General features: G+C 31.8%; 1 protein-coding gene across 1 annotated transcript; it reads right to left on the bottom strand.

Annotated features, from left to right (window-relative positions):
- Positions 1-4,884: 4,884 nt before the first annotated feature.
- On the bottom strand, positions 4,885-7,883 carry LOC107457955 (uncharacterized). The gene is made up of 7 exons (XM_021126684.1): positions 7,295-7,883; positions 6,744-6,825; positions 6,112-6,632; positions 5,833-6,015; positions 5,405-5,756; positions 5,229-5,293; positions 4,885-5,024 (listed from the first exon to the last, which is right to left on the bottom strand). The coding sequence occupies exons 1-7, from the start codon at positions 7,881-7,883 to the stop codon at positions 4,885-4,887; spliced, it is 1,932 nt and encodes a 643-aa protein (XP_020982343.1).
- Positions 7,884-12,344: the final 4,461 nt, after the last annotated feature.

Raw genomic sequence — 12,344 nt, 5'->3', positions numbered from 1 at the left:
ATATCTAAACAAAACCTAATAAACGCAAATATTTTGTGATGTGTATTTAAAAAAAAAATTCCATGGTGTGGATTGAGAAAACATTCATATATATAGATGGTGAAGTGTGTGTACCAAGCAGTAACGCATGGCTTCGTTCTTCTGGCTCGCATGGAGAACTGCAAATGCAAAAGGTTGTCGTTGTAGGTCGACACAAATATTGTCATAGTATAAAATATTATATACGCATAAGATAAAATTACATTAATACTCTTATAATAAAATAAAATATAAATAATATTTTTATTTAGTTATGTTTTATTGTATTTTATAAATATTATAAAATATTTATAATTTTATATATTTAATTTAAATTATTTATCTAATACATATATAATGTTTAAATGTGAATCTTTATTATTTATTTAATACATATATAATGTTTAAATATAAATTTTTATTATAATAATATATTAAAACTATTAAAACTAAAAATACATAAAAGATAATATTTTTTTTCTTATTTTTTTGTTTGTAATGGAAAAAAAATTAGTGAGACCCATATCAAAATTTTTTTCTATTTTTTTAGTATTTAAACAAAAAAAAAAATTCACTCATTTTTTAGTTTTTTTTATTTTCTTTTAAACCAAACATAGTGTCGCTTTTTAATTTCTTTATGGGGTTGGGGGTTGTGTTGAACTGGTTTATGGGAAGGAGGGGGGCTAAACATAGATGTGGTGTCAGATGTATACAACTCGGACCGTGTGACACATTAGGTGCAACACAGAGGGTCCGATTTGTATCAAGAGAGATGTAGCCAGCAACACGCAGGGTTCGTGTTGAGACGAGCAAGACAGCAACAACAACACAGAAGGTCCGAGTTGTGCCAACCAAGACGGACCATGCGAGTTGTTGCATGGTGGACACGCGGCTCGCAAAGATAGCTCTCCTAATTCGGTGCCCCACAAACCAAAAGGACCCTTACCATCCGAGTTATGTGTTTGAGCCTTCACTTTCAAACTCAAGCAAACTCCATTGTTCCTCTTCACTTCTCTGTTGCTGCTACTTTGAATGGTGGGGAGAATAGAAAAATGCCAAAAAAAATGAAATTAAAGATGTTGATCGCCCTGAACTTCATATTATGCACTATATCAGTCATTTTGATTATGTAAGTTTGTTTAAATTTTTTTTAGATTTTATAATTATAATTATTATTGTTAGAAATTTAGTTATTAGTATTATTGTTAGGATCTGAAGTTAGAAAGATGTATAGAATGATTAGGACTATTTTTTAATCTTTTTTAGATTTTTTTAGAATTTTTGTTAAAAAATTATTATTTTTACTGTGTTAATTATTATTATTGTTAGTTAGTGTGTTAATTAATTATAACATTGTAGTTGCAGTTCAAAACTTTAAAAGGAAAAATGTAATTAGTTTTTTTTTATTTGTTTAATATTTTTTATTATAATTATTAAAATTGTAAAAGAAGAAGTGAGAAATTAAAATATTTAGAAACAAATGATAAAATGTAACCGAATTGTTATTAATTTTTGGATACAACGTTTTATTTTTTTTAAATATTTTATAAATTTTTAGTTATTTATAATGGTTTGGAAAGTAAAAATTATTTAAAAAGGTGATAGTTTATTTTTGTTAATTGTAATTAAAATTCTAAGGGAATTAATTAGTATTGTAATTAGAAAATAAATTAACGAAGATAATGACAATAATTATTAATATCTTTAAGAATTTAGAAATATGTGTTTAATTTTACTAAAGTAATAGGTAATAGATAATTAATATTACAAATAATAATGTCTAGATCGTCAATATATAGATAGATAAACTACATCTGTAATTTACTAATTTTCTTGAGATTTGATTATTAATGTATGTATATGTATGTATTATGATTCTATGTGTATCTGTATGTATTAGTTAATGTTATTAATATTTCATTTTGGAAGTACTAATTATTTGTTTTAGTCGAATTAAGTCAAAAAATTCATCACATATGCCTAGTTTGAATTAATATTTGTTGTTGACAAAAAAGTGCAGATTTTGTTAACGATTGGCTGTAGTTAAAAAATTCTTGCCTTCTAGTAGAATGTTGGTGATGGTTAATAAGTTGACTAATATTTTGTTATGTTTTTTGTAGAAATTTAGAATGTTGACATGTGACCATTTAGTTCCGCCGGATCGGTACAACGATCGGGTGGAGGACCATTTACGAATTACTGGTTTTTATCATGCATCTCAGATTGGTGTCGTACAAAATCAGAAAGCACTCGTGAATGCCCTAATCGAACGATGGCACCCTGATACACATACGTTTCACCTTCCAATTGGTGAATGTGTCGTAAGTCTTGAAGATGTGGCTTTAATTCTTGGTCTTCCGACGGATGGTCTTCCAGTTACTGGGGTCACAATGAGTAGTTTCTCAGCGTTAGAGGCAGAGTGTTTGCATCAGTTTGGAGTTGCACCGCGTAAGTCGGAGTGTAGAGGATGCTGTATAAAACTGACTTGACTGCGGGATCTAAAAGAGAACCTCCAGTTGACTGATGAAATAAGTATACAGAGGTATGTGAAGTGTCACATTATGCTGCTGATTGGAACGATCTTGTTAGGAGATAAATCTGGGGCAGGTGTTCACTGGAAGTTTCTACCCTTGCTTCGTGATTTTGCCGGTATTGGACAATATAGTTGGGGATCCGCATGCCTAGCACACCTCTACAGGGCGTTATGCAAGGCATCTCGTTACAATTGTAAGGAAATAGATGGTCCAATAACACTTCTGCTCTGTTGGGCTTGGATGAGAATGCCCTATCTATCGCCGCTTCCCAGGGAACTCAACAGTTTTCCATTAGCCAACAGGTAATCTTATTTTACAATCTACCTGTATGTTTATCTTTAAAATTCAGTTTAGCTAATTGAATATATCATATTAGGTGGCATAACTGGGAGCGTGGTGATCGACGATATAGATATCAGAATCTAGCTCAATTTAGGAAGGCCTTTGATGAACTCCAGGAAGGCCAGGTGTGTTTTAACCAAGGAATTATGAAGCACTGTTATTGTTATTGGTATTCTGGGTGGTAATAATGAGATTCTTTTTATTTTTTCCAGTTCGTGTGGGTTGCCTATGCTGTGGATCGCGTGGATCCAAACATAATTCCTCCTGAAATCTTTGTCCAGTCGATTGTATGGACCGCTACAGTTCCGTTGGTGTCCTTTGAATGTATCGAGTGGCATGCTACCGATAGGTATAGGCGACAGTTCGATTTCATTCAAGGAGTTCCTCAGCAGGTTACGAACTTGGAGACGGCGCATGGAGAAGTTCTGACTGGTCCTAAGAATCTTAACTGGGCCACAACACCGAGTCATTCAAATTGGGTGATGCATTGGACAAATAGGTATAACTATGTTCTTTCTGAGCTTCCCATGCCTTCACAGCATCCATTGGAAACTTACATGTACTGGTACCGGTCAAATTATGGTCACCGCTTGAACTTGTCGAATCTTGTGGGTGAAGACAGTGATGAGGGTAATGAGGATATCGATGAAGGTAATGATGATATGGATGAGGGTAATCAGGATATGAATGAGGATAATCAGGATATGGATGAGGGTAATCAGGATATGGATGATGACAATGAGGAACTGGAACCACAGTCGCCGCCACCGTCCACTCCGAATCCTCTTCCACAAGAACAACCTCAGTTCCCAAGCCAGTATGTTCCTCAGACACAGTTCACCCCGTCATTTCCAACACCTCAACAATATTGGGGTCTGTCACAGTTTGACCCAGGAGAAGGAGGTTCTTTTAGTCAACTGCTTGGGTTAATGGCTGCAGATGCAAGACAATCACAGTATGGCAACCAGACTGAGTTCCTGCCAGGTAGGTATTCATTGAATGCGAGGTTCCCATGCCATACATCATCAGTCGCCTCTGGCGGGTTTGTATCTGTTGACTCTAGTAGAAGTGTAGGTGGACGCGGAGTCTATAATAGTCAAAATCCTAACCGTGTATCCATGGGAGCAAGAAACCAACGAGTATCTAGCAGATGACCCGGATGATGAGGACGATAATAAGGAGGATGACATAGAGGAGCTTGATGAGGATGAGAAATCCCGCAATGATGGTATTGTTTTTTGTATTTTGCTTTACATGTTCGATTAGCTATTCATAGATGGTATCTTTGTGTTGTTTTACTAAATGATATGTTGTATCCATGTTGGTTTGAGTACCTAATGTCACAATATTTAATTATTTTTACTAAATCATTTACAGGTCAGTTACAAACTCCAGATGACAAAGGCAAAGGTTACAATCTGAAGATTGATTCACCACGTCGTAGCGCTAGTCGCTACACTCCATCTGTGTTCAAAAATGCCGCAAAAAAATGCAAGAACTTGGTAAAGGATGTCAGGTGGACAATGAGAAAGTAGTTGTCCTGTGTGTATCAATCTTATTTTTGTATTTATAATGTAGAGTATGGTATGTGTAGAGCAATTATGTATTTATAATATGGACTATGGTATGTTTAGAGCATTTATGTATTTATAATGTGGACTATGGTATGTTTAGAGCATTCATGTATTTATAATGTGGAGTATGTTATGTTTAGAGCATTTATATATTTAGAATGTGGACTATTGACTATGTTTTACAGGATGGTATGTTTAGGGTATTTATGTATTAGTTGAAGTTAATGAATCGATTATTTGTGTGGACTAATTATTAGTTGATGTCATATTATAAATTGCTACAGATTCAGGATAATCAGGATGGTCATAGTTTATAATGCTGTATAGACCAGCTTAAGGTTCTATGATATCAAACAAATCATGCCACAATGTTACAATGTTACTTATATCATACGTTGTTAACTCAAATGGACAACTCATGCTGAAGCATATAATGCCACATACTTAATATCATCTTGGAATATGAATCTACTGATGATCTCTCTCGGCATTTGAACCACCTGCCTGACGGCATCTGCTACGGCTGTGTCCCTCAGCTCCACATAGCCTACATCGCCTAGGACGACGTAACATTCGTGTGTCCATCTCGTTCAAGAAGCGCATCATTTTGGGGCGACCTTTCGTGACGCGTCTCAGGAACAGATTCGGGATGAACCGAGGTCCGTTGTAAGCAGGCCATGTAGTGGGGTTACCTAGTGGCCTAAACCTTGCTCAGTACACCCGCCAAACTTGGTCCATCTTATACACATCATGAACATACACTTGCCAATCCAGTCGCTGGTTGGCACAACATGCAAATACATGTCGACAGGGAATCCGATCCACCTGGAACTCACCACAGTCACATCGAAGGCCACGTAGGTCCACTGCAAACTCCAGCCCACTTGGCATCTCACGCACCTCAAATACCTCATTCTGCCGGTCAAAGCAACTAACCTGAATGTTTCCTGATGCAAGCTGGTTTGCAACTTCGATGTCACGATCTCAGAAAAGACATGGCCAGCATTAATCTGAGCTTCCGCCTCCGCTCTTTTTCGGGTAAACAACTCGTTAAGCCTGTAGAATGTTGCCTTCACAAGGACAGTGACGGGGAGATTGCGTGCACCCTTCAAAACTGAATTTATGCATTCCACTAGGTTTGTCGTCATATGACCCCATCGATATCCACCATCAAAGGCCAACGCGTACTGATCTCGGGGGATACGGTCTAACCAGTCAGTGTAGGCCGCACCCCGTTCTCGTAAACGCTGGTAACGCATCTCGTACTCTCGCACCGTCCTCGAATGTCCTGCAAGATAAAATGAGGTCAACACACTAATTGATGGGAACGCTGTAGAAAAATTAATTGCTTTAATGATAGTTACCTATGTTGACGACCAGTTTCTGCAAGTACGATGCCTTGAATTTTCTCAGAAAATTCGACTCTATATGCCTGATGCAAAACATGTGAAAAGCTCTAGGAGGTGACCAAGCCCCGTTACTCCTGACAACAGCTGCATTTATGGACTCGTGACGATCAGATATCAGTCCCACACCATCCCGGGTGACTACATGCTGACGAAGATTACTTAGGAAAAAGTGTCACGCATCTGAAGTCTCTTCCTCGACAATAGCAAACGCAATCGGGACGATATTGTTGTTACCATCCTGTGACACTGCCACAAGTAGACAACCCTTGTACTTTCCGTACAAGTGAGTCCTATCCACCTGGACAACTGGCTTACAATGTCTGAATGCTCTAATGCAAGGGTAATAACTCCAAAAGACACGATGCAACACCCGAATATCAGTCACCAAGTCATCGCCTTGATATGCAGGCATAGTCTCAAAATGAACAATAGCTGATGGCTCCTTGTGACACATGGCCTCAAACCAAATAGGCAACGCTTCGTACGATGCTTCCCAGCCACCAAATATTTTTTCCATTGCCTTTTGCTTAGCCAACCATGCTTTTCGATAACTAACGGTGTAGTTGAACTTCGATTGCACCTCTGCTATAACCGATTTGACCTTTAAGGCGGGGTCAGCCTCAACCAACGGCTTAATTGCTTCTGCAATTGTGGCCGAATCCAGCTTCGAATGATCTTGAGAAATTGTGGCTCTGGTACATGTGTGACTGCCATTATACCTCCTTATAACCCAACAGTACTTCCGGCTGATCATACTAACCCGGATAAGCCAATCACACCCAGACCCATATTGTGTACACTTCGCATAAAATGTCAACGGCTCAGACTCATACACCCGGTAGTCTACGCTTCTTCGTATGGTATACTATTTTATCGCTTTAATAACAGTTTCCCTGGAACTGAATTCCATCCCAACGGCAAATTCACCATCTGCGACAAAGAAAATTTCTGCCACCAGGACAGCCATACAAACAATTTTAAAAACAGAAATACATAAACATCATGTATAGAGGTAAAACAATTACGATAAAAATCCACAAATACTAATTTACTAATTATATTTAATATCATTTACTAAATCAGTAATAATAAATACTGGTAAACAAAAACTCTATACTACTGTAACTTCCATTATTTTACTGCTTTACATGCTATACTAATAAATACTAATAATTTACTAATTTACTAGTTACGAATATAATTTAGTAAATTCGAAATAATTTACTAACATATTAATTAACCAATTTATATCATCGTAATTTATTAATTTACTAATTGATATTAGAGTTAGATGCAGAAACAGAAAAAAAATACTTATCGAGTATATTTTCACACCTCATTTAGCTACTTGGTCCAATTATGAAGATAAATTAATCAAAAATTGTAATCTTTCTTATAAATAAGGAGAACTACGTACCTGCATTGATATAATCCGGAAACTCCGGAACATTCATGGCTTCCAAATCCAACACTCGCATGAATGATGGCTCCTCAAACGGTATATCGTTTGCCAGTGCAATTGCCACATCAGACACATCCGGAGCCATAGCTTCGTCACCTTGAACCTCATCTCCATCTGGACCAACAACTTCGTAGTTGCTTTCGAACTCTTCTTCACTATCACTATCGTAATCTTCCCGTAGAATATTCCGGTCGGCCTCAGATTGCTCAAACTCAACATACAAGTCGATAAACGAGAGGTGACTCCGATTTTCAAAATACATGAAAAACATATCTTGCAAGCTTGCCTCATCTGTTACATATTTGGTTTGAAATTGCACGAATCCACCAAACACTTGTATAGGATATCTATATAGAATACATGATATTGTTTTTGCCCTCTCAGAATGAATCTTTTCACAGATCACACCTTTGAACTCTTCAAATGAGATTGTGAAAGGAATCACCACATCCAATGGATTTTCACAAACAAATGTTACTCCTTCAGATGTTTGTAATAAAATCTGACCAAAATAATACACCTTCAATAATACTCTATCACTCATTTCTCTCAATCACATTAACAGGCTTGTGAACTTGGGTTTTAAAATTTGAGTTATGAAGACAAAGAAGAACGAAACAGAGGAACTAACCAGCTGAAGAAAGTACCGTTGAAGAAGAAGAAGAAATGCGAGTTGTTGCTCTGATCCAGCTTTCACCCACTTTTATTTAAATTCACAACCAAATCGGACCATGCGATTAGCTTTCTTGAATTCAAAAAAAATTTTAAATAACAAAATTCGGACCCTCCAAGTTCATAATACAACACCTAAAAAAAATTCAACACTGGTTACAAATCGGAGGGTACGATTACCACCCTCCAAAATTCTTTCTCCTCAAATCGGACCAACCGATTTCCTATGACAGCCAAGCAATATAAACAAGTCGCAAGGTCCGACTTGTAGGGCCTGACACCATTAAAAAGCTTCCCCACATTTCTGTATTACACCCCATGCCTCCATATCCAAATAACACACACACATAGCTTCCGTATCAAAAAAAATGAGCCACATAGTGTTAATAAGATGGTCAAAAAAAAAGTGTTTTGAGACATACAATTTGAATATAAAAAATTAATATATTACAGCTACACAAACCGAATCATGATCTATGTTCTTGAAATGAAAGAGACAATATAATACATTTATGCTAAATTTTTATGTGAGTGTAATTTTATGTTTAAAAAAGTACTTTATGTTCTAAAGATTTGTTTTTATTATTATTTAATTAAAAAAATAAAAATAAGAAGAAAAAAAAAGTTGTTATTATTGTTATTATTTTTGATAAAATTTTTATTTTATTTTTGGTACTCTATAGGGACATCAGTCCATAAAGAAAAAAGAAACAAAATTAGGAAAAAAAAAGAGACATTTTATTGTATTATTATTGGATAATTTCAATCCAATGACTTCCAATCAGTCCAATCCATCTACATATAAAAAAGTCCAATTCCAACAATAAAATCAACCCAGTTGTTATAATAATTAAAAATCTATAACCCCAATAATCATTGTTAATATGGGATTACACAAACATTATTTGGTGGAGCACTGTCTGTAATCACTGCAAAACATCATATACGGTCAGCGCGTGCAGTGCCAACACCAACACGCGTCCACCAACTATAATTACCAATGCATTTCTTTACCTGCTGAAAGATTCCCTCTTCAGCATTGTCCATTATGAATCAAGTTCAACTATAATAATAAAATTTGTAAGCGCGTGCAATTTTGTTTACTTCATAGATAGGGTAAGACGTATGGGAAAATTTTTAAGTGTGCCATTTACTTTATTGTAATACTGGTATGCCAAGTATGGTCTGATTAAAATTCAAATTTTTGTCATATTGTGTACCATGAATTTCATAAATATCCTTTGAGTTTTGCTTAAGAGACCAGCAGCTGCTGACCAATGAGCACAAAGTTAAAAAATTGTTGAAGCCAAGTCTAGGTAAGAAGGGTGTGAATAATATAATCCAATCATACAATGAAACTCCAAAGATTTTAAATACTAATATATTTTTAAAAAGTTATAATATATACAACAAAGCAAACTCAATTTAATTTTAAAATTTTATATTTTTATTAAGAATATAAATAATATTAAGTAAGAAAAAAACTAAAATTATTCAAAGTGTATTATTAATTTAATTATGAAAAAAGAATAAACGAATAATATTTCAAGACATGTGAAAAAATAAACCTATTAAATATTACCATATAGAAAGTGCCGAGAAACATAAAACAAGAAAAGAAAATAAAATAGAAAAGTACAAAGTTTTTTTTTATCAAAAAACACAAGTATTTTAGTTATATAAAATAAATTTATTTTGAATTGTATAATTTTTTGTTGAATAACAATAAAGAAAAACACAAAAATTTTGTTTCATAATACAAAAAGTTATTTTAAATAATGCAAATATATTTTTTTTATCTTTTTTCTTCTTTTCTTTTATATGTTTTATTATTGACATAAAATAATTTATGTGTCTTCATATATTTCTCTAAAAAATAGTAAATTTCATTTAAACAAATTAGTTTTTAAGTTAAATTATATAAAGATATAATAAAAAAATAACACAATAAAAAGTTTTTTATTTTTCGTGTGGGAGAAAAAAACGTGTATGACAATAGGTGTGAGGAGAGAGGTATTTTATTTGGTTATGGAATGACACAAATCGGAGGCACCGATATGTTTGCATTGTTTTGTTTTTTAAAGAAATAATCACAAATTAGGCGGTTCGATTTGTGATTTCGAAAAAAAATTTAATGTTGAAATAGAACCGTCTTATTTTTATTTTAACAAATAAAAAAATACAAATCAGATCCTCTGATTTGGAGTTTATTTTTTTCCTCAAGCAAATCGGATCCTCTAATTTGTAATTTATATTTTTCATCAAACAAATCGGACCATTCGATTTAAATAAAACACCATATAAAAAAATATCTAATTTTTCAATAACAATATATTACACATATATTTAATCAATATAAAAAAATTAGTCACAATAAAATACATAAATTTATTTGAAAATTATAGAAATTATTTTAAATTGTACAAAATTTAAAAAGAACATAAAAGCAGAGAAAGAATGGAGGAAGAGGATGGAAAAAAAAAAGAAAGAAAACACTTATTTGTATGTGCATGTAATTAATACGACTTAGTTAAAATTTAATGATTACAAAAATGAATTTTTCAACTAGTATTTTTGTAGGTTTTGTTTATTAATATTTTTAAATAAAAATTAAAAATAATAATGAATCCACTATAGTAATATGAAAGACAATTAATAAAATAAAACAAGAGTATTGTATATTTGTATTACATTGTTACAAGAACACCTAAAAGAAAATTAAGGTTCTAAGTTATTTTTCAATTATCTTCTTAATATTTAATAAGTTCAATTTCAATATATATTTAAAAAAACCAAAATGATAAGAAATTTAAAGCTTTTAATTTAAAAATTAAAAAATTAATTAAAATAAGTTAAAAATTCAGTATTTTTCAATTGATAAAAGTAGTTCAATTATTATTACGAATAAAAGATAATATTTATTGTGAAATTAAGATGGATAAATAGATAATTTTTTACTAATACTTATGTATGTTTAAAAGGAATTGATAATTTTTTAATTAGTGTTTTAATAAGTTATAATGACCCCACAAAATACATAGGTTATATAATTAATTATTTACCTATTTTGTAGAAAACAATAAATTAAGAATAATATAGTAAATTCGTTTTTAAAATGTTTTGGTCGAAAAATTTAATTTTCAATAAATTTTAATTATTAAATCAGTTACTAAACTTATTACACAAATTAATTTTCATGTTAAATTCTATAACAAATAGACAAATTAACCTAAAAGTCATCAAAATTTATTATTTTTTTTATCATTACTTAGTTCTTGATTCATTTTTTTAGTTTAATCTTTTTAATTTAATAATTTAAGAACATATTTTATCCCATATTTTTAGATATTAATAGCTAAGTAATGGCCAAAAATAATAAATTCTGATAATCTTTTAATATTTTTTTATTAAATAATAAAAATTTGAATATCTATATATAACAAATTAGAAAGCTAACAATACATTTAAAAACTACCTTAAGTTCTCTTTTAGTACATTATTAATAAATGGATAAATAGATAAACTAGTGATTTAGTAGGTATAAAAATACTTTTTAATTTTTTTATTTATTAAATATATATATTTATTACAATGCAAAATTAATAAAGATGATGAGTATATGCAGGGACGCATCCAGGAATCTAAGAGTGGAGGAGAGGCCGAAAATTAAAATATTATATAATTAAATATAATGTTATATATTTGATAATAGATATAACTATAATTAATTTTTTAATTTAAAAATTTAATAAATAGTTGTCAAATAAAAGAATTATCTCAGTTTTTATAATTTTTTCATAATTTTTTATGGTTTTACATCTAATAAAATATAAAATTATATATTTTTAAATATTGTGTTAATTAATTTACTTTATTAAGTATTTATGTGACAGTAATTTATATTTGTATGTTTTATATCATTAAAAAATAGGTTTAATTACTATGTTAGTCCTTATAATTTTGCAAAATTTTTAATTAGGTCTCTATACTTTTTATCCTTTTAATTGAGTCTTGGCACCAAATTTTTTTTAATTGGGTTCCTACACTTTTTTTTTTTATTTGGGTCCTTGCACCAATTCTTTTTTTAGTTAGGTCCCGATAAAATTAAGCTAATTACTGCTAGGAGGGACCTAATTGAAAAAAAAAGTGGTGTAGGGATCCAACTAAAAGAAAAAAAAGTATAGAGACCTAATCGAAAATTTCACGAAATTATAGGAACCACCAACAGAATAATTAAACCTAAAAAATATGACATAAAATAATATAAGTTAATTGCACTAACAATTTTGTTATGTGAATTTAAAATATATTAAAGTATTTTTATATAATAATA

The sequence above is a fragment of the Arachis duranensis genome, chromosome 7 (assembly GCF_000817695.3).
Source record: "Arachis duranensis cultivar V14167 chromosome 7, aradu.V14167.gnm2.J7QH, whole genome shotgun sequence".
Taxonomy (NCBI): domain Eukaryota; kingdom Viridiplantae; phylum Streptophyta; class Magnoliopsida; order Fabales; family Fabaceae; genus Arachis; species Arachis duranensis.
This window is presented reverse-complemented; position numbering and strand designations above follow the sequence as displayed.